Source organism: Musa acuminata, chromosome BXJ1-4 (genome assembly GCF_036884655.1).
Source record: "Musa acuminata AAA Group cultivar baxijiao chromosome BXJ1-4, Cavendish_Baxijiao_AAA, whole genome shotgun sequence".
Taxonomy (NCBI): Eukaryota; Viridiplantae; Streptophyta; class Magnoliopsida; order Zingiberales; family Musaceae; genus Musa; species Musa acuminata.
In genome coordinates, this window is record NC_088330.1 from 40,262,701 (window position 1) to 40,283,346 (window position 20,646).

General features: G+C 42.7%; 4 protein-coding genes across 5 annotated transcripts; 3 read left to right on the plus strand and 1 right to left on the minus strand.

Annotated features, from left to right (window-relative positions):
* Nucleotides 1–1,928: 1,928 nt before the first annotated feature.
* Nucleotides 1,929–5,122, plus strand: LOC103982711 (glucan endo-1,3-beta-glucosidase 11). The gene is made up of 3 exons (XM_065178548.1): nucleotides 1,929–2,251; nucleotides 2,330–4,882; nucleotides 4,975–5,122. The coding sequence occupies exons 2-3, from the start codon at nucleotides 3,485–3,487 to the stop codon at nucleotides 5,041–5,043; spliced, it is 1,467 nt and encodes a 488-aa protein (XP_065034620.1). The 5' UTR covers nucleotides 1,929–2,251; nucleotides 2,330–3,484; the 3' UTR covers nucleotides 5,044–5,122.
* Nucleotides 5,123–5,495: 373 nt separating this feature from the next.
* Nucleotides 5,496–6,799, minus strand: LOC135668788 (proline-rich protein 4-like). The gene is made up of 2 exons (XM_065178549.1): nucleotides 6,559–6,799; nucleotides 5,496–6,440 (listed from the first exon to the last, which is right to left on the minus strand). The coding sequence occupies exons 1-2, from the start codon at nucleotides 6,728–6,730 to the stop codon at nucleotides 5,740–5,742; spliced, it is 873 nt and encodes a 290-aa protein (XP_065034621.1). The 5' UTR covers nucleotides 6,731–6,799; the 3' UTR covers nucleotides 5,496–5,739.
* A 3,101-nt stretch (nucleotides 6,800–9,900) lies between these two features.
* On the plus strand, nucleotides 9,901–10,530 carry LOC103983428 (myb-related protein Zm38). The gene is made up of 2 exons (XM_009400642.3): nucleotides 9,901–10,163; nucleotides 10,245–10,530. Exons 1-2 carry the CDS (start codon nucleotides 9,901–9,903, stop codon nucleotides 10,528–10,530), a joined length of 549 nt encoding a protein of 182 aa, XP_009398917.2.
* A 1,261-nt stretch (nucleotides 10,531–11,791) lies between these two features.
* LOC103982708 (GDSL esterase/lipase At3g14820-like) lies at nucleotides 11,792–14,187 on the plus strand. Of its 2 annotated transcripts, none has more exons than XM_009399699.3 (5): nucleotides 11,792–12,120; nucleotides 12,208–12,338; nucleotides 12,423–12,653; nucleotides 13,540–13,795; nucleotides 13,872–14,187. In XM_009399699.3, exons 1-5 carry the CDS (start codon nucleotides 11,841–11,843, stop codon nucleotides 14,060–14,062), a joined length of 1,089 nt encoding a protein of 362 aa, XP_009397974.3. In that variant the 5' UTR covers nucleotides 11,792–11,840; the 3' UTR covers nucleotides 14,063–14,187. The 2 variants fall into 2 exon arrangements, with proteins under 2 accessions (XP_009397974.3, XP_018680184.2); XM_018824639.2 differs by having other exon boundaries at nucleotides 13,540–13,790; nucleotides 13,872–13,990.
* Nucleotides 14,188–20,646: the final 6,459 nt, after the last annotated feature.

A 20,646-nucleotide genomic window follows, 5' to 3' on the forward strand; every position in this document is an offset into this window, starting at 1 on the left:
GCTAGACCGCGTTGTGGTGGCGCCCGTGACTTGCGTTCCGTAGCCGCGTGCGGCCCGCTTCCCGCGGGTGGTGGGCGTGAAACAATATCGCACCAACCGTGGTTTTTGATCGACGGGCTGATGGCCTGCATGAAGCGGTGCCTTTGTCTGGGGAGGTTTTGTTGATGGAAACGGAGTCCAGGGGACCCACTCGCCGCACGAATCATCCACTCCCATGTGAGACCGTCGGCTACGTACGAAGCATCGGCTCGTGAACCGTGATGGACGACTGCGTGGAGCTCCAGCGCACGAGCGTATCCGGACTCGTTCGCATCATGGGCTCGTGTTCCATCAGCCACCGGGACAAGCCGAGATTTGATTGGCGTCCTTAAGATTCGTGCCAAGCGTGTCGTTTATATAACATGTAAATATCATTTGGTGTGATCATAAAAATCCTAATGCACCAGCAAATTTACATATCAATTGGTAGACAGATGGATTCTAAAAATATATTCCAAGAGAAGCCACCTAACTATTACCTAAAAAAAGAAGGTAAATCCTTTATTGCGTAAGTTCTTAATTTGTAGGTGTTGTAATATTAAATTAAAATTTATGATTAGATAGGATATTGGTCTAATAGTTTTAGTAAAGATTGTAAGTTATTTTTTTACTTGAAATTGAAGTTTTAGTTTGACCCTTATAAAATAAGGAGGTAATATGATTTAATGAGCATCCGAGAAAAGTGGAGAGATTAGGTTGAACAGCACTAATGTTGGTGTAAACAACTTTAAGTCGTGGCCTCGGGGTCGACATAATTTGGTTCGGGTCCGGATAATGGGGGATCTTCTCGGGACGACCCTTGAGATGGCTGAGGTGGCCGATTGCGGTGGTCCGATCGGGACGGGGTCGTCGTTTCCTCCGGGAGGGAACTCCTCGCCTGGGCACGCGATCTTCGTCCCTGCACACAGGTCGAGTCGGGAGGCTTGACTCGACCCCTCCGACGATCAAGTTAGTGAGCGGTCGTAGGGGGTTTTTTCCTCTCGTCCTTAATTTCCTCGGAGCGCGAGGGTTTTTATAGTGAGGGTTACCGTTGCCTGATGTGCCTACCCGTAGAGAGCAGGATCGTACTTCTGGTAGCGTCTAACATGGACGTTGGCGTGGCACGAGAGATCGAGCTTGAGCAGGATGTTAATGTGCCTCGGTTGATATTCCGGTCCGTGTTGACCAGGTGCTATTAGGTTAACAGAGGCGCGAGGCGTCATCTAGGGCAACTGACGTCACCCGAGTCTTATCACCATTATTACCCTCATCAACTAAGATAAGAAGAAGAAAATGATGGTTTGAGATATTGTAATTTATGATGATGAATATAATTTTTTGGTTTTGAGCATCGTCGAATCAGTTTTGTGCCGTTTCAAAAAATATTTGGACTTCTATCTCCATTCGATTCGATTTTGTCGTCTTATTACATTATTGTCTTGCGTTACTTCAGTCACTATCTTTATATTTTTGTTGGAGCTAAACAATGTCTTCTTTCCTTTTTGTCTTCTTCTTGTGTAAAAACGAAGAAGACGTAAGGGGAGTGCCCAATGGGATGGAGGTCTGATCGGGTGTTTGACAGTAAGCGATGATCGATAAAAATAAAATAATTATTTTTAAAAATATTATATAATTATTTTAAGTTGAAATATTATTTTAAAAAATTCTCAAAGTTCAATTTTTTTTTGGATAATTGGCCCACAAACTGTTATGTCAAAAAACTGTGAAACTAGCAAAGGTATGATAAAATTATGTCGGTCATAATAGGATTAAAAGCAATAAAATCTGATCTAAAATTATTCATCCGAAATGCTCCAATCCAGTGTCATTCCCATCCATCATTATTTAGTGGGCAAGACCTATTCAACTCCCCCCTTTTTTTTGTCTCATCTCTGAAAGAAAATAATAGCGTGGGAGAAACAAAAACTAGGGCACAAAATTAGAACAGCACGAAATAGCTGCATCTCCCGGTGGGCCCCAATTTTCTCCTTTTTTAGAATAGTTCACCCTTTGGGTGACGGACGGCGGGGGGCGTCGATTGGGGCTCCAAAAGACGGGGAAGTTTCTCCGGGCGTGTCGGAACAAGCAGTCGGTGGGAGATCTCGACGTCGTCGTGGAGATGAAGAAGGCCGGGGCCTACGCCGCATCCCTCGCGGCCGCCTCTTCGGCCGCTCTCACCGCCCTCAACAACTCCGATCACGGCGCCTCCAGCTCCCCTTCCTCCGTCAAAGAGGTATTCACGTCCCTGCCTTGCTCTCCTCCTTGTCGATAGGGGCAGAAAGGAGAATTACCCGGGTGGATTCTTCAACAGGGATCGGGATCGGGATCGGGATCGTCGATTGATAAGGACGCCACGGGATCGGTGGTGGAAGACAAATTCGCGCCGAGATTCGACGGGCTCAGGTTCATCGAGACGCTGGTGACGGCCCATCGGTGATTCACCGACCTCTTATCGATCGGTAAGATCCGATCTCTGCAGAGGACTTCTTGATTTCGTCTTTTCGTTGTTGTGATTGGTGGTAGCGTAACATTGCTACAAGTTTTGTTGTTGAATTCTTCTCGGATGAAGTAATTTTAGCTTAATTTCTTGAATTTTGATTCATCCCTTCCCTCTTTACTAATATTCGAGTTTTTCTTTTCTTTTTCCTTCTATATTATTTATTTACTTATTCATTTATACTTTTGTTGTTATTGTTATTAATAATAATAATAATTTTGTATTGTTGGTCACGACCGCTTATATTATCACTCGTTCATTTTGTTATTATTTTAATCAATATTTATCCTCCATTCATAATCATTTTCGCTACTAAAATAATGATGGACGTTATTAGATATATGTAGGTAACAATTTCTTATCTTCTAAAAGATACTTGCAAAAATACGAAAAAAAGGGACGACTCTTTCAATATAAACACCCATGCAGTATAATGTCCCCCCACCTGCCCACCCACCCAAATATAAGAGAACATATAAATAGGGCTAATGGTATTATAGTTAATTTTTTTAATTTAAATTTTATTGATCCTTGATAGAGTCATTTATTCATCGTAAACATTAGCTTGGTAACGATGGACCAGACTTATTTAACAAATGTTGAGGGTTTCAAATCTCATCTAATATATTTTTCAAAATATTATTTAGTAATTGATAATAATTTTAACAGTTCTATATTCGTCACTTACCTTTTAAAATATATATATATATAAAAAAAAACTGGTAAGTCGAAAAAAGGGTTCATATGGCCGCATTTAAACGTATGGCTCAGATCAAGCTAGCGTTCCAATCCCGCCCCTTCTCCCGGCCCGATCACGTGCACCGCGGTGAGCTAAGACGGAGTTTTTAGTAGCAACGGATCCGCTCCTCAGTATCGGATTTGTCCACTCGCGACTGACTGAAGCAATCCCGGACGATTCCTCCTGTCTTCTACTCTCTCTCTCAGACACAGGACAGTCCCCTTGCAATCATGGCTCCTCTCCCTTCTTGTCCCGCCCAGCTGGGAATCACCACCCCCGCCCCCCCTCCTCAATTGCTTTCTTCTGCTCTCATAATTGCGCTACCCTCTATTCTGTTCCGCCGTCACTCCCCAACCTTTCTTCTTTGTGGCCCGAGCTCTACATTGCTGCGCCACCGCCGAAGCTCGATGGCCCTGCATCGTTCTAAGCCGCCATTGCTCATTATTCTCCTCCTCCTCATCGCCCTGGTGGTCCCTTCCGCTGCCACATCTGCTGCCCTGGTCGGCGTCAACTACGGACGGGTGGGCGACAACCTGCCCCCGTCCGAGACCGTGCCCCGCCTCCTGGCCTCCATCGGCGTCGGCCGCGTCCGCCTCTACGACGCCGACACCGCCGTCCTCCGCGCGTTCGCCAACACCGGCGTCGAGCTCGTCGTCGGCATGCCCGACCGCTGCCTCCCACCCGTGGCCGCTGACCCGGCCGAGGCTCTTGCCTGGGCCCGCGCCCACGTTCAGGCCTTCGTCCCCGCCGTCAAGATCGTGGCAGTCACCGTCGGCAACGAGGTCCTCACCGGCGCCAACGCCTCCGGCCTCGCCCACTGCATCGTCCCGGCCATGGAGAACCTCCACGGCGCCCTCGCGTCCCTCGGCCTCGACCGCGATGTCGCCGTCACCTCGGCCCACTCCCTTGCGGTCCTCGCCACGCCTTCCTATCCGCCCTCCGGCGCGGTCTTCCGCCCGGACCTCCTCCCCTACGTTCGCCCCCTCCTCGCCTTCCACGGCCGCACTGGCTCCCCCTTCTTCGTCAACGCCTACCCCTACTTCGCCTACGTGAGCGATCCATCCGGCGTCGCACTCGAGTACGCCCTCCTCGACCAGGGGTCTGCCGCCTTCACCGACCCGGCCACTGGCCTCCGCTACGGCAACCTGCTCCACGCTCAGGTCGACGCCGTGTACCACGCCATCGCGGCCGCAGCGTCGCCTTCCTCGAAGGGTGGCGGGGTTGAGGTGCGGGTGTCGGAGACGGGGTGGCCGTCCGCGGGCGACGCCAACGAGACGGGGGCGACGCCTGAGAACGCGGCGCGGTACAACGGCAACCTGATGCGGCTGGTGGCGGGGCAGAAGGGGACGCCGCTGGTCCCCGGGACGCCGATCCGGGCCTACGTCTTCGCCCTCTTCAACGAGAACCAGAAGGCGGGACCGTCCTCCGAGCGCAACTACGGCCTCTTCAAGCCTGACGGCACCCCGGCCTACCAGCTCGTCGGTGTCTCGATGCACCAGGGTAGCAATTCCACCTCCACCTCCACCTCCACCGATGGTATCGGCGGCAACGGCGACGGCGACGGCGAGGCCTCGACAACAGGGCCGGACGGGGAGTCCGGGTTCTTCAGCATCTCCGCCGCGTCACCGGTACGTTCCATCTAAATCGTACATTTTCTGCGTATTTTTAAATTGCAAATTACACTTCATTTAAATTCTAAATACGAAGATATTGGGGACAGGATTGGCAGTGCCGGGCGGCGACATCGGCGGCTATCGCAGGAGCAAGTGTGTTCTTGAAATTACTCTGAGAGATCGACAATAATCATTTCCTTTGTTTCTTTCAGAGTGCAACCGAGAACAGTCAGTGGTTGTCTTGGTGTTTGTGCAGTGTAGATTTTAGATGGAAAGCTGTGATCATTTCTACTGTGCGACTGACTCAGCTTGACGTCCACTCGTTTGGTTTGCCTTTGATGTCGCCCAAAGGATAAACCGCTTTAAATTTCGAAAAGAACGAGGGATCACGTGATGCCTCGCAAATCGTGCAATGCGCACGCCCCACCACCCGAGGCCGCCTCTTGCGGTCACGTGCGTGGTTTGAGTGGGCTGTTCGGGCGGGTTGGATCGGTTTCAATTCCCATCGGGTTCGCCCTGTCACAAACGTGCGTAGTCCGAACCTGATCGATGTAAGATTAGATCAGGACGGATCGATTGGCAGACCCCCTTAATTAATTCTCATCAGTATATAGCACAAGTAGAAACATAAGACCAAATGATATTTCACTTATTTAAGTCTCTACGGACAGCAAACCCGATTGGGAGAGCTGTCGCGAACAGAACCAGTACAGGAATAGAACGATAGCAGCTGTAAAAAAGAAGCTATAAAGACTGCTCTTACACCAGAACGTACACACACACACATATCCTTAGATCTGGCATTATTACGCATAGCATCGACTACTACAAGAAACGACAACGACACATCGGCTATCTGCTCGACGTGGGGTCTACGGCTTGCTGTGCACTTTGGCCGGTGGGGAGCTCGGCTTGTTGTACTTGGGGTGGTCATGGTGGAAATGCGGGATATGTTTCATGTGAGGCAACGTCTTCTTGGGCATCGGATGGTACTTGATCGTGGGGTGCTCGTGGTGAGGCATCGGGGACGGCTTGTAGACCGGCGCAGCAGGTGGGTTATAGTATCCCCCTGACGGCGGCTTGTGCATCGGCGCAGGTGGTTGGTAGTATCCCCCTGACGGTGCCTTGTGCACCGGCGCAGGTGGGTTGTAGGTAGGGGGGCTGTAAACTGGGTGTGGGTGGTAGTGAGACTTGGGTGGGAATTTGTAGTGTGGCATATGTAACTTGGGGTGCTTCTTTTTCCATGCCAGCGGAGGGCAGGGGTAGAAGGTGGCCGACGCGCAGGTGGCCGACGAGAACGACAGCTTCCCGGACGCCGCAACGAACGTGTGCTTTCCCTCGTCCTTGGACTTGAGGATCAGCTTGGAAGGGTTGAGGGCGTTGTTCTTGTCAGGGCAAGGTGCGTTGGAGGTGTTGTGGAGCTGCGCGAAGCACTCGTGCTTCAGGTCGCCGTTGTCGAGGAGAAGCTCGCTCGGGAGCTTCACCTCGAAGTTTCCGTTGCTGTCGAGCTCGCCCGTGGCTTTGGTTTCGTACTGCTCGTCGCTCACCTTGCACTTGACGGCTACACGTAGTCCTGCTTGGTCAAAACCACCATGGAAGAACATATCAGATGCATGCCTTACTCGAGCAACTAAGCAGCAATTGTGCTAAGCATCAAGACTACTACAAGTGAAGAACAAGAGTCGATCGACCTTTGACAGCGTTCTCAGTCTTGATACTCTTCTGCGCACAGTCCAAGCATTCGGTAGCACCGACGACAGAGACCAGCGTCTCAGTCTGCGTTGCAGCGCTTGCGAATCCGACGGCCACAAAGACTGAACACAAACCGAACAAAACGGTTTTGAGGTGCGGCGGAGTTCCCATGATGGAACTCGACCTCAGCAGGAAAGATAACAACAGGAGGAAGAGGAGAAGAAGAAGGATTGTAACGTGTGATGTTGTTGTGGAATGTGGAGAACCCTACGTGCTTATAAATACTAAGGGACTATAAGGGAAGGCCGACAGTGGTCTTAAAGCTTTCACGGTGGAGCAACAACGAAGCCTCAGTCACCACCGGTTTTGCAGTTTTGTCCATTAAATGCGCCCTGCCCTCATCTCATCTCCATTGCCTATCACTGGTGTGGTGTATCTCCACAAACCTACTTCCTCGTCTCATTAATAACCTGACCAGATCCCTGTTTTGCACATGAAATCTTACTCGCTACCGTAACCGTGGGGACGAACCATTCATCGACAACATGGATAACTCTGGCTACTGCCAATGAGAGAAGCAGTATACCCTGGTGAAGTACAAGAAATTTGCTGGAATTCGTTGTGGGGAAGCGATACTATTCTTAGATCCCAACACGAGACTTACCTTCTGTGGAGGACAACATCCACAGATGAACCAGAGTGCTAAAGATTTTTCTTCATCTCAAGATTGTTCTACATATAAGTTTCAACTCTTCTGCGATTCAAGAAACACCCGATTTCGAAAGTTGGTGCAAGCGATAAGTCAATTAAGAGTATGGCAACGGGTTAGGTTAAACATGACGAAGTCAACAACAGCTCATCGATAGAGACTACCTGCGTAACACCTCGCCACAGCACGAAGACTGAAAGTGGCACATTGATATGTGAGTAACTAATCCGCCAAACAAAGTGGGTTTGTATTAAATAACGAGGTCTCCGTTTGCACACCGCTGTGGTTAGCATCTAATATTTAGCAATACAAAACTATGATAGCTTATATAGTTAGATTTATGTGGTTAAATCCACAATAATCCAAGAAAAGATGAAACAACACATCCTGTGGTTGTCGAAATTACGATCCAATAACCTTGCCAAGATCGAAAGTGATTATCAAGAAACTTGAGCCATGTCATTCTGAAAGCGATAGATCGCATGCCTCCACCGGTTTCCTCAGGCAACTCAAGGTCCAGCATAAATGATTTCCGGCCGCTTTATCTGCCACAAACTCTTCCTAGATTACGATTCCATCTCGTTTAGATCGATCCGGACATGCTCCAGTGCTTGCAATAATAATCTCATCGTCTTACTTTACATCGGCCTGATTGACGAGATGATGAACAACCATTACTGTCGTAATCTGTACAAGGATTCATGAAGGATAAAAAAGAGAAAATAGGAATTCTTCTCTGGCCATAGGATTATGATAATTAGTATGCGCAGGTGATGGTACAGTAATTAATCTTCCTCATCCCATAGCAAAAATAGGACCAGGTGATGGTAATGCAATGCTGGATTTGCCGGGATCCAAGATTGGACCATGTAAATGATGCAGTAATTAAGCTTTCACCTAACAGCAAAATAAAGGAGGAAGCGATTGAATGCTGGATTTCCAAGATCAAGATCACAAGAAGGCCTACTTCCTACGTTGGCTTGTCCATTGCCTGGTAAGGATTTCCACTTTGAACTGTTGAAGGTGGAGCACACCATACGATTCCTCATAAAAAATCTGTACTAGGAGTTAATATTACATTATGGTCGTAAAGAGGATTTTACTGTATATTATCTTCGTCAACTTTATGGGATGGCTTGGCCAAGCATTGAGTTGGAATTTTTGGGTGGTCCATCTTCGTGCTGTGACCGATCTCATCCACCGCTCGTGAGATGGAATGCTCTGTGCAAGCGGGATACGTCTCTCCGAGTAGTCTCAGCTGTTAGATAAGCTTTGATCGATTTCTGAGTTGTAATCGACCTTTTTCTTTGTGAAGTTTTTTAGGGGAATGGCCCACTTTTTTCACCTTAAAAGATAGTTTGATCGTATTTAGATTTACATCTGACTAATAACTTGTTTGTCTTTCTACGAATAATCCAAATAGTATTTGACTATGATTTAAATAGTTCGGGTAGACGTGGATGGAAAAACCTGACTGCCATCGCTGACAAGTTTGTCTCCATGACTTGAAATTGAATGGAGGAATAAAATATACTGGGCAATGTCGGGTTGATTTGGTCCTCTTTCACTGCATGTTTAACATGTTGTTCGATATATTAAGCTTAAGCATTTAGGATTCATGATCATAATACATTATGAATTATATAGTGGCAGTCGATGATTTTATATTATATATAATATTTTCTAGGGTAATTATTAGATTACTTTAAAAAATATTATTGAGATTTATATTTATGAAAGTAAAATATTTAATCCTAATTCTTCTTACGTCATTAACTTTATCAACGGAAAAAAATCATATTATCATGTGCAAAAAAATCACAAATGGAAAAGATTAAAATATAAACTTATTATTTTTTTAATTATTAATTTTAATTTTTTAATTTTCTCTTCTCCTCTCTTTCCAAATTGCTTGCTCATAGCCTATCGTACTGTACTTTTTTGCTTGCCCATTGTACTTGCTCGCTCGTCGCTTACCTGTTGCACCTACTCGCTCGTCGCACTCGCTTACTAGCACACCTGCTCACTCGCTTCTTACCCACCGCACCCGCTCGCTCGTCACTTGTCACTTGTGACACCCATTGCACTCGCTTACCCACTGCACCAACTCACTTGTCCACAATGGTGAGTGAGCTAGTATGACGAGTGAGCAAGTGCAATGAGCGAGCAGGAAAGTGTGGCAGACTACAGGCGAGTAGGAAGGTGCTACAAACTGCAGGTGAGTAGTTTGGAAAGATAGAAAAAAATTATGTTTTTATCATTTTCATTTGTTTTTTTTTTACATGACAACACGTGATTTTTTTCGTCGATGAGAATTAGGGTTAAATATTTTACCTTAGAGATTCTAAAATTATTTTTTAAAATATAAAAATTAAAATATTAATCATAATTAATTATATGAGGTAATATATAATTACTCTTATATCTTCGACTTATAAAAAAAATAGAAAAGGAAAAAGATGATAACGGTGATGACTCGAGGAGAGGGAATCCGACAATATCCACTCTCTACATGCATGCCAGTCTTCTCACTCACCAATTATTGCATGCACCTCTCTCTCTCCTCCGTATCAAACGTTTATACAACACCACCTCGACAAGAAGTAAGAAAGCTAGTTGGAGGATGGGAGCAATGGTGAGGTCTCCATGCTGTGAGAAGGCCCACATCAAAAGAGGAGCGTGGACTAGGGAGGAAGACCACCTCCTCATAGCCTACATCCGTGCCCATGGAGAGGGGTGCTGGCGCTCGCTCCCCATGGCGGCCGGCCTTCTCCGGTGCGGCAAGAGTTGTTGCCTGCGTTGGATCAATTACCTACGGCCCGGTCTCAGGCGCGGCATCTTCACCATGAAAGAGGATGAGCTCATCATCAAGCTCCATAGCCGTCTCAGTAATAGGCAAGTCGTCGCAGCGTCTGTGATCATAATCATAAGATCGGAACAGTGTTCATGACGACTGACTCCATTGAATCGTGGCAGATGGTCGCTCATAGCTGCAAGGTTGCCAGGAAGAACGGACAATGAGATAAAGAACCACTGGAACACGCACGTCAGGAGGAAATTGTTGAGTCGAGGGACAGACCCAGCAACGCACCGTCGACTGATCCATGAGGAGAAAGATACAGGGCGGCTTCTTCCATATAAGCAAGAGAAGATTAGCAGAAGAAGCAGCAGCAACAGGGAGGGGTCATGGAACATACAGGGCTATAGGTGTCCATACCTGAATCTAGACTTGTGTTTAAGCCCTCCATCACAGAAGCCATGAGATGAAATGAATTGCTAATTGTTTCTCTTTTCCTTAATAGTATTTCGATATTACAATTGGATTTCTTTTTTCTTTTCCTTTTTGCACAGGCCAGAGTGGTCATATTATAATTTCCTTGTCAAACATTGGAGTACTTTCTGCATGTTATATGTCCTTTGTGTTCTTTATATGGATATTCCATGTTTCATATGTCTGCCTGCACAAAGTGGATCACTACCCACATATCACCAATAGACCTATTGGAAGGAGAACAGAGGAGTGATGACAGAGGTGGAAATGCTCATTAGAAGAAATCCAAAGCCTTAATTTTCTAATTGTTCCGTAAGCATCTGAGTCACATTTCTGACATTGCTGGTAGATCGTTGTTTTCTTACAGCATGATGATATATAGTTCTTCGGTAGATTAAAGCTGACAAGTCCAACACAATTTGTTCTGCTCATAAGCACCAATGTTTGATTAGAAAATGACCGACAGCGGCTTCTTATACGATGAGCCAATGGAGCCGACTGCAGTTTCTTTCACGAGTAATTCTTCAAGCTTGCCATTCATTATGTTGAGATTTCACACATCATTCAGAGAGAGGAAACTATTGGCATTGTTTGGCAGCAGAGTCTATTAGCTATTAGTCCATTTGACACCTCATTCAAACCGAGGAATCCTTGGCATTGTTTGATAACATGGTGATGACAGGTCAAATTTAAGAACATAATATGGCAACCATTAAGTGAAGATGCTGAGATTTGACCACCCTCCTGCAGAAATTAGTGACATGAACGCAGCGATATCACGGAGACAACATGTAGCTGCATCGATCGAATGAGACTGACCAAGGAAAGAAAACAGAGGAAAGCAAAAGAGGAAGAGATTTGCAGGGAGCAGTTTTGGATTTGGTTGTCAGAAATGATCGAGACAAAGGCAAGTTAATCTTTTGAACAGAGAGTATGCCCCATTAAGAATGTTGTCAATGAAATTGACCCCAGTGAGTTGCATGAGATCCTTCAAATTCTAGTGTACCGATGTGGTGTATCCGTATTGGTTGAAACATGACTGACACACGTACAGTAGATCGTACTCAGATCATAACACTCGTCACTGATCTCTCCGTCGCTGCTCCCAAGGAAGTGACAGATTTACTCGAGAGCTAATTTTTTGTTTTTGATGAAGCTGGTGATGTTACTACGTACTGTCGTCGCTAAGATGGTGGCAATGGATGATCCAAAGCTTGTGGCCTAACCCAACCATTGCCGTCATAAACGATCATAGAAGTAGGAAGTTGCCCACCTTCTATCTTAGACCACGCCATTCCAACATGGCACTCCTCTCGTGGCTAGGGCATGTGATTTCCACCTCTTCCTCCGTCCTCATCCTCTTCCTGTTTCAGTTTCACCTCGCACGGGCCCAACCTTCCAACTCCACGGCACCAGCAGTGCCGGCTGTCATCGCCTTCGGGGACTCCATCGTCGATCCTGGCAACAACAACGTCCTCCTGACCATCGTCAAGAGCAACTTCCCACCTTACGGCCGGGATTTCGCCGGGCATGTGCCCACCGGCAGGTTCTCCAACGGAAAGATCAGTGCAGACTTCATAGGTACGTCTGTCGCAGAAAGAGGCATCAGCTTATCGCTTCACAATAATGTTGGCTGATCCATTTGCCTCTCCATGTGTATCTCCACAGCTTCTATGCTCGGAGTCAAGGAGCTGTTGCCGGCTTACCATGGCACCAACCTTGGACTCAAAGACCTCGCTACCGGTGTAAGCTTTGCTTCAGCTGGAACTGGATACGATCCTCTCACGTCAGCAGTGACGGTATCGTATCTCTTCAAACATTTACACGAATCTAAGCTTATTACATCGTAGATCTGCTGCACAACATCGTTATCTATGATCTAGTTAGTCACACCCATGTGGAAGCAACTGGAGTTCTTCAAAGAGTACAAGAGAACGTTGACGGGAAATCTGGGAGAGAAGAAGTTGACGAGGCTCCTTTCCGGCAGTCTGTTCATCGTTTGTGCAGGATCCAACGATGTGGTTGCGTACTTCAGCAATCCGATACAGCAGCTCAGCCATGGCATAAGTTCCTACGCGGAGTTCTTGATCCAAAGTGCTTCAAGATTTCTCCAGGTATGCTCAGAATGAACTTTTCATTCATTCACATCAATATTTTGTTGTTGTGATGCCGTACAAACTCCATGATAAGCTACATCATGTATACTACTTTGATCAAATAAAACACATGTAAATGCTTCGAATTGGTGCATTAACATTCTCTGTACACTGCAAGATGATGAACTAGTCCTTCATTTTCACCTGCAAAATCTTCTATCCATCATCAACCTTCCTCACATTTTCGACCAATGGAATCTTGCCATAAGAGCCTGCTTTAAAATCATGGCATTGCCATAAGTATTTCGTCATTCAGTTCTTTAACAAGTTGTGAAAAGGTGTTCTATTTGTTGGAGTGACTCCAATGTCCAAGTACTAAGTTTAGGCTAAAACCAGTAAACACAGTCCTTTGTATATCAATTAATGAATCTGCAACACCAGCAACGAAAAGAAAGTCCTTTTTATTGATCTTTGTTGCATATGCTTCTCTCTTTATGAGGACCGAAATCTATGACTTCAAAATCTAGGCCAGTTCGATGGAGTAGCATATTTGCAGGCCAGTTTAATGCAGATGTAAGAGAAACACCATCCCTTTGTACCAACTTGAAGCTTACATGCAAACAATAGATAGCCTCAACAACCCTATGATTTAGTGAGTGTACACATATGTGGGAAAAGGAATCTCCAGGAAATGACTGAGTTGTCATTGGACACTGAAGCTAAGAAAACATGAAGTTGCACATGGTGGCCATTAACATGGCTATAGTACAGGCAGGCCCCACTGTTCAACATCAAACTTCCATTTGAATGAATCAAAACACCTTTTATGTAATGGCTCTGCATTCAGGGATCAGACACAATCACATTCACTGCGAAGTGTCCTATGCTTCCTGTCTTATGATAGGATTTGGTTGGTCTCGGAGCAAGAAAGGTGGGTGTTGTAGGAATTCCACCAGTTGGATGCATGCCATCACAAAGACTTGTGGGTGGTGGACTCTCCGGGGATTGTGCAGCGGATCGGAACCAGTTAGCACAGACTTACAACGCAAAGCTGAACGTGGAGCTACAGAGGCTTAATTCCAACCTCCAAGGATCAAAGCTGTTCTACGTTGATGTCTACTCCATCTTTCTTGACTTTATCCAGTGTCCTTGGAAGTATGGTATGCTAAGAAATGAGCTTGTTCTCTCCATGCATGATGATTTCATCAAGCTAGTCTTCTTTGTTCACTTGTGCAGGATTTGAAGTTTCCAAGTTGGGCTGCTGTGGCACCGGAACTGTGGAGGTGGCCGAGCTGTGTAATGTTCTAAGCACGACCTGTAGAAATGCTTCGGAGTATGTCTTCTGGGATAGCTACCATCCAACCCAAAGAGCCAACGAGCTCCTCATCGAAATGCTGATTCAAAAATACGCCAACTTCATCAAATGATGACATGCAAAACAGTCAGCTGTGATCTTCGATTTCAGACATGTTGTGATGAAAACCATTGAGAATACTCATCCATTTTTATGTTTCTCGAGTATTGAATGCATTTAACGCCGCCGTGCAGGAGAGATTCCTTACAGGCCATTTCCAGCAAATCCTGACAATTATGGTGAGAAGTAATTGATCATACTGAGATGCTGAATCATATCACCATCAGCCGTGTCAGCGTCCACCCATGCATGCATATCTATGTGGCGAAAGATCATACTGAGATATTAAGTCAATACATGTATATAAATAATAGATACAGTATTCAATAATGTGGATTTTGAGTTAAGAAATCGATCCATGGCCACACGTGGCGCAAACAAATTGTACCTGAAAACTTAATTAGTATGGAGGAACCCATATTCTTGGATACTAATTAGATTTAGGTTCATGTCGCCTCACATCTTTCACACTATTATTCATAAGGTGGATGTTTATGCTTAACTGGTAAAAGAAAAGCTTGAAGCATACTTTTACCGATCATTCTCGATCTAGATCGGGGTGATTCCTCTTGTCATCAGTATAGTTTCCTTCTTCCTCATATCAACTACTGGAAGTGTTAGGTTAGTTTTTGTAATTAGTACTTTTGAGTTTGAGAGTGTTCAAACCCTGTAAAACTAATTAAAAGAGTTGTCTGAAATTTGAAGGATTCAGAATGAGCTCTAAAAGAGTTGTCTTCGAGTGAAGACACTAGGAGAGTCCTTTCATGTTGGTTATGGGGAACATTTGTGTGTCTCTCTCGGGTTTGATTGTGATCATGTCACATTGAGTTTAGTGATTCGATAATGGTTTAGTCACATAATGTCGAGATGTTATCTTATGTGGCATTAAGATGTTAGACATGTATTGTCCATGTGGCTTTGAGGTGCCTAGCATGTGTCGATCGCATGATACTGAGATGGTGAGTGTGTGTCGGTTGTGTAGCACCAACGTGTCAAGCATCTGTCACCACATTGCTTTGTAGCGAGGGTGAGTCGGGAAGTGACTCAAGTTAATCTGTTGATACTAAAGTAAATTATTTGAGTTGCTAAGAGATGCGCATTAGGCCACATGTTATTGGAATATGCTTTAGCCCAATTGTACATCACCATAATGTGTTTTAGGGTGATTCAATAGTACATCATATAAATATAATTTAGGCGTAATGATACAAGTTTCATTGAATTATCATAAACTTAGCTGGTTTTGCGTAGGTCATGTGGCACCATTACCTATTTATCCGTAAAAGATTAACCTCCTCAAAACCTCTTATGGTCCCTTAAGGACCTGCAAACATTTACTCGGGATCCCATGAGCAGATATTTTAGCAAACACTTGATGGATAATATAAATTATAAATATAGATTTCATATGTTTTGAATAGTCACGTGAGAAGAGATCTAAGGTAGTCCGTTACAATCAAAAGTTCATGTAATTTTTCATATGACATTATTACGAAATAAGACAACGATCTTATACACTATCCTAAAGGCTCATTTAGCCATGTGCTATTAGGGTAACTCTAGAGTGTTGTGTTGGATGACACTCCACACCACTCTATGAAGTTTGAAAATCATAAAATTATTACATAAATAGTCTATTTTTAGACAATTTTACATTTACATAATGACTGAACACAACTTCCATTTACATAACTAAGATGATCGCAAAGGCCAACCAAATTGGTGCTAAAATCTACTATAAGCCCATTATATCGAATACCATTTGTCTATATTTATCTATGATAGAATAGTCATAACCTAAACACATTGACGAATGAAGGGTTGCTTGGGTAGGCCGAGGAGGTTGAGGGCTTTGACCCCTCTATAGGTGAGGATTGTTATTATTGTTGTTGGTGTTACTGTGCCCAGTGCTTCTCCCATTGACTCCCCATAGAGTAAGAGAACTCAGTAGTCCTAAAGGGCTCCTCCTTGATAGTGGCGAGAGGCGCTAGACCTTCGATTCTGACTATTTCTTTAACCTGCCAACATTAGATTGGCGTTGGTGGTGACGTTGAAGGACCTAATCAATGTTTGCTCGCTAAAACCCTCCTCTCTTCTTCAAGCATCCCAAGACACTAGATCTAAGAGTTGGAGGAGACTCAGACCTCAGTGATGGGGTGGGGTTGACTCTACACCCAATCGCTCTCCTCCTCCTAATGCACCCTCTCCTAATAACCCAAAGTATTCCCTTTAATAATAATACAATCAAAATTGGCCAATGTGCTTGCTTTGTTGATGACACAGTCAAAGCGGCCCAAAGTGCTCCCTTTAACAACAATTTAATCAAGATGACCCAAAGTGTACTAATTGATGATAAGATTACTGAACTATTTTTTTTTGGTGTCGGTAGTTAATTAGAAGTCTTATAATGCCTTGACTTGACTATACTTGTCGAGGCACGATGAGGGGTAAGTGATATGGAATAATAACATAAGAAAGATTACAAACATCTCAACACTACATGGCTGATATCTTATTGTTATGTGGTTGATACCTCACCACCATATATCTGATACCTTGATATCGGATGAGTGATGCATCATTACTGTTCAAGTGATGTAGTGATTGACAACCCTATAAAAAATTAGTTCATTAGATCTAACTCAGGTAGTCATTACCCTATATTCCTCAAATTTAGTGCTATACGATCACGTGTGTAGCTAGGAAACATATAATCATTTTGAGCATTAATCACGACCCCAACTTGACAATCAAATACCACACTATAAAAGACCATCAAGTACGTTCTCAGGGGGCTCCTCCTTCTCTAATGAATAACACCTTTCATATATGACAATTAACTATATTTTTCGAACTCTTTATTGATTTAAGCATAAGTCCTCGACATAATATTTTTTTTGCAAAATCCCTTATCAAATTCACTCATATCTAGGATTTAATTTTTGACAAACTTGGACTCTAACCAAGGTTCGCTCCACACCTGATCATATGTCAAACAACCAAATTCTGCTTTTAACATATTGTAATGCAAGTTATGGAGGGTTCGCCACAATGAGATGTAATGACTCTCACGGTTCATATACTTCTACGTGTTCTTTGAATCATAGCTTCATCGACATCGGGACCTGCAGTTTTGGATCAGAAGGATGTCGTCCGCCACTGCCGCTTTATTCTTCTCTTATTCCTCCTCGTTTGCTCAGGCCGTGCCCTTTGTATCGTCTCCTTCGACTCTTCGAGTAGCGGCATGTAAGAGTGTGAGATAGATATAATGCTCCATGGGCTCAATTGCAGGGATGACTCTCTGTGCCAGCAGGTGGAATGTTAATGGTCTGCATTGAAACCCAGCCCAATTTGTCTTTAATGCTAATCATAGGATTCAAGAACTAGCATCTGAATCGAAATCGATTGATGTGGTTTATAGATAATTAATTGAATTAATTAATAGAGAATAAACTATAAGAACACTTCTTCCAGGACCATAACTTGTAAGGAAAATTCAAAGACTAGTTCTAATCATCAGATTGTCGAACTCATTTTACATCTCAAGCATCTCACTTTCATCACATTGCTTTGTTTAATGGACAATTTTCCACGAGAATCTCATGCATTTGGGACCATCTTACCATTCGCATAGATAATTATTTTTGCTCCTTTTGTTGAAAAAGGAAACAAAAAAACAAAGACCAGAGAAGATATTACATCTTTTGTTGGTTGTCAAGATTTCTACATCAACAGGTGGCCTACTATTCCACACAACATGCCATTGGTAGATGCTCCTTCCTTTTCCAATGATGAAGATAGGCAATGTGGTGGTTGCTTTCCCCACTATCATTCACACAAATACATAATACTGGCTTAGGATCTTGTACTAAAATCACTGTATCATTGAGACCTTGTACTAAAATCATTGTATCATGAACTCTTAATAAGTAATTGAATAGGGTGGAAAATCCTCCCTATTCATTTTTGGGCAATTTCTATAAAAATAAAACTTCTCTTTTTAAACTTTTCTGAAAGATACTTATAGTTTTCATTTTTTTTTCATTTGGTACTCTTATTTTTTATAATACCTATTATCTTGGAAAGGACAATGTGTCCATGAGCGAGAGTGCAAGAGTGTTGCGATCTCATGATTGGACGAAAACAATGAATGACAATGAGAGATATTATGGATATTATAAAAAATAGAAGCGAAAAATAGAAAAGCTTAGAACAGAAGACACCATCTAAAAAAAGTTTAAGCAGATGCAAAATCAAATCAATATTGAAGATTTATCATATATTATCAATCAAAATCTATCAGTGATATTTTTTAGATAAAAAAGTAAAGAAAATATAAAAACTTAAATAAGAATAAGAAAAAAAAAAACTTGTACACCAAAAATCATTCAAATTAATTTTTTTTCTTAGCTTCACAAAGTAAAACTAATAAATACAATTGATTTTCAGCTCATGTAACCCAGGAATAATGATTAGTTAGTTCAGACCACATCAACATTGGAAGTTAAAGAGGAGGAAGTTTATTAATGGTTCAACATTTAAAAATTTAGGAAGACCATATATTTATATGTATGTAAGCTAGTAATATATTTGGAGAGAATGTGCAAGTATGCTTTCCTATATGATTACCTTCAAGAAAGCCCCTTAGTGCGCCACAAAGCTATCTCCCATTAACTAAAGCATGAGGGGCATTTAGAGCAAGCTTTGTGATGGCACGCACGCCTAAAACCTATGGACCAAAGAATGAACACTACTTACATAGGTGGAGCATCCAATATCGGTTGATGATTGTTACACCTTTCGAGGGACATTAAATAGCTGCCTGTGATCATGTCTAATCCCGCAAAGCTATAGTTACTTTATCGTCTGGTCCAATTCCCAAGTCCGACAAGATTACTTTGACTCACATCGTTGATGAACTGAGTCGAGGATCTATTCACCATTCAACTATATCGTAGTCAAGGATGATTCAGTCGTATCAATGTTATATAGTGTCTATTTAGTTGTCGGATGAGGTGGCGTTTATGTCCGGCCGACAAGACCCTGTAATGATCGAGCGGAAAGAAGTATAGTAAAGAAGCAAAAAGAGGGGTAGCTAACGAAGGAAATGAGACCTTTAAGGCGTCCAAACACTTGAAAATTTATTTAATTTGGGTTCTTGATTTCGTTTAATAATGTAATCAATGAATATGAAATGATGACCAAACTCCTTCCCCAATCTCTATTGACAACCAAACCAAGTAGACCGTTGACTAGTCAAGTCCTTATATATATATATATATATATATATATATATATATATATATATATATATATATATATATATATATATATATATATATATATATATATAGTCAATCTGATTCGTCTGAGCTAATAAAACTCTCCACGCCCGATAGCAAACTCTATAAAAGGTACATTAGATGTATTTTTGATAATGTCTTTCTAATACTTAACTTAGTAATATATTTGGATAAGTTTAACAAGACGAACTAAGATTATTACGTGGCCTTAGGGGTGTTGGGGGAGTAGGAGGGTTGTTATATAGCTTGTATGATAATAGAAGGGTAAGAATCAATCATAATCATCGTTCACCAATATTGAACCATTATATTTATTTATTACGTTAGTTAAAAATATTATCAACTAGTGCTGGACTGATATGCTCATTTACCATACTGTATGTACGATAATGAGCGTGTGAAAATTATTTGTACTCATTTTCTAGTTGGAACTTATAAGATAGTAGTCACTTGAGACTGAGGTAGTGATAAAAGATCACTTAAATGACTCCCAGATATTCGGATGGCTTGATCACAAGAAGATGTGGTGAATGATAGTATTGCTGATGGATCAATTACATCATTCTCATCACTATATATATATATATATATAGAGAGAGAGAGAGAGAGAGAGAGAGAGAGAGAGTGTAGGGGACCATCCAAGTACCACCACTTGTTTTATTTGGTATAGAATCGACAACTCAAGAACAATAATTGTACGGAGTATATCCATGTACAGAAGTAGTAGGAGTCTGCATGTCGGTAGAGAGCGGCCAATGAGTGTCATATTCTTGGCATACTGACATTTGAGCCACCAGGGGGGTTACTTTGTTAAGTTCCTGCAATTATCATTAATCACAGAGGTAATACTAAAATCGTCTTCATTCTAACACCAATTTCCTCATTTCTTATCATGATTTTTTATGTTAAAGTACCCAAATATAATTTATTGTTGATATATAATATCTTGATCTCAGTTTTAGAATCAACAATTCTGATTCTTTATATAAATTTGGATTCTATGTGATTCTGATTTTGTAATGAAATAATGTATTCTATTTTTTAATTTTTTTTTCAAAATACTTCATTAATCAATGATTTATTAAACTTTTGAAAAGAATAAATTCATATATTTGATAATTTATTTTTTTTTATAACTTTTTTAGTCCGTTCAAATTAAATTATCATAATATAATTTTCATTTGATTCGGTTCGAACTGAACCATCATTAGTCTCCATGATTAGTGTAGCTATAGGAGTGAGATTGGTTAATTTCAACTCCACTTATAGCTGAAAAAAACATAATTATGATTTC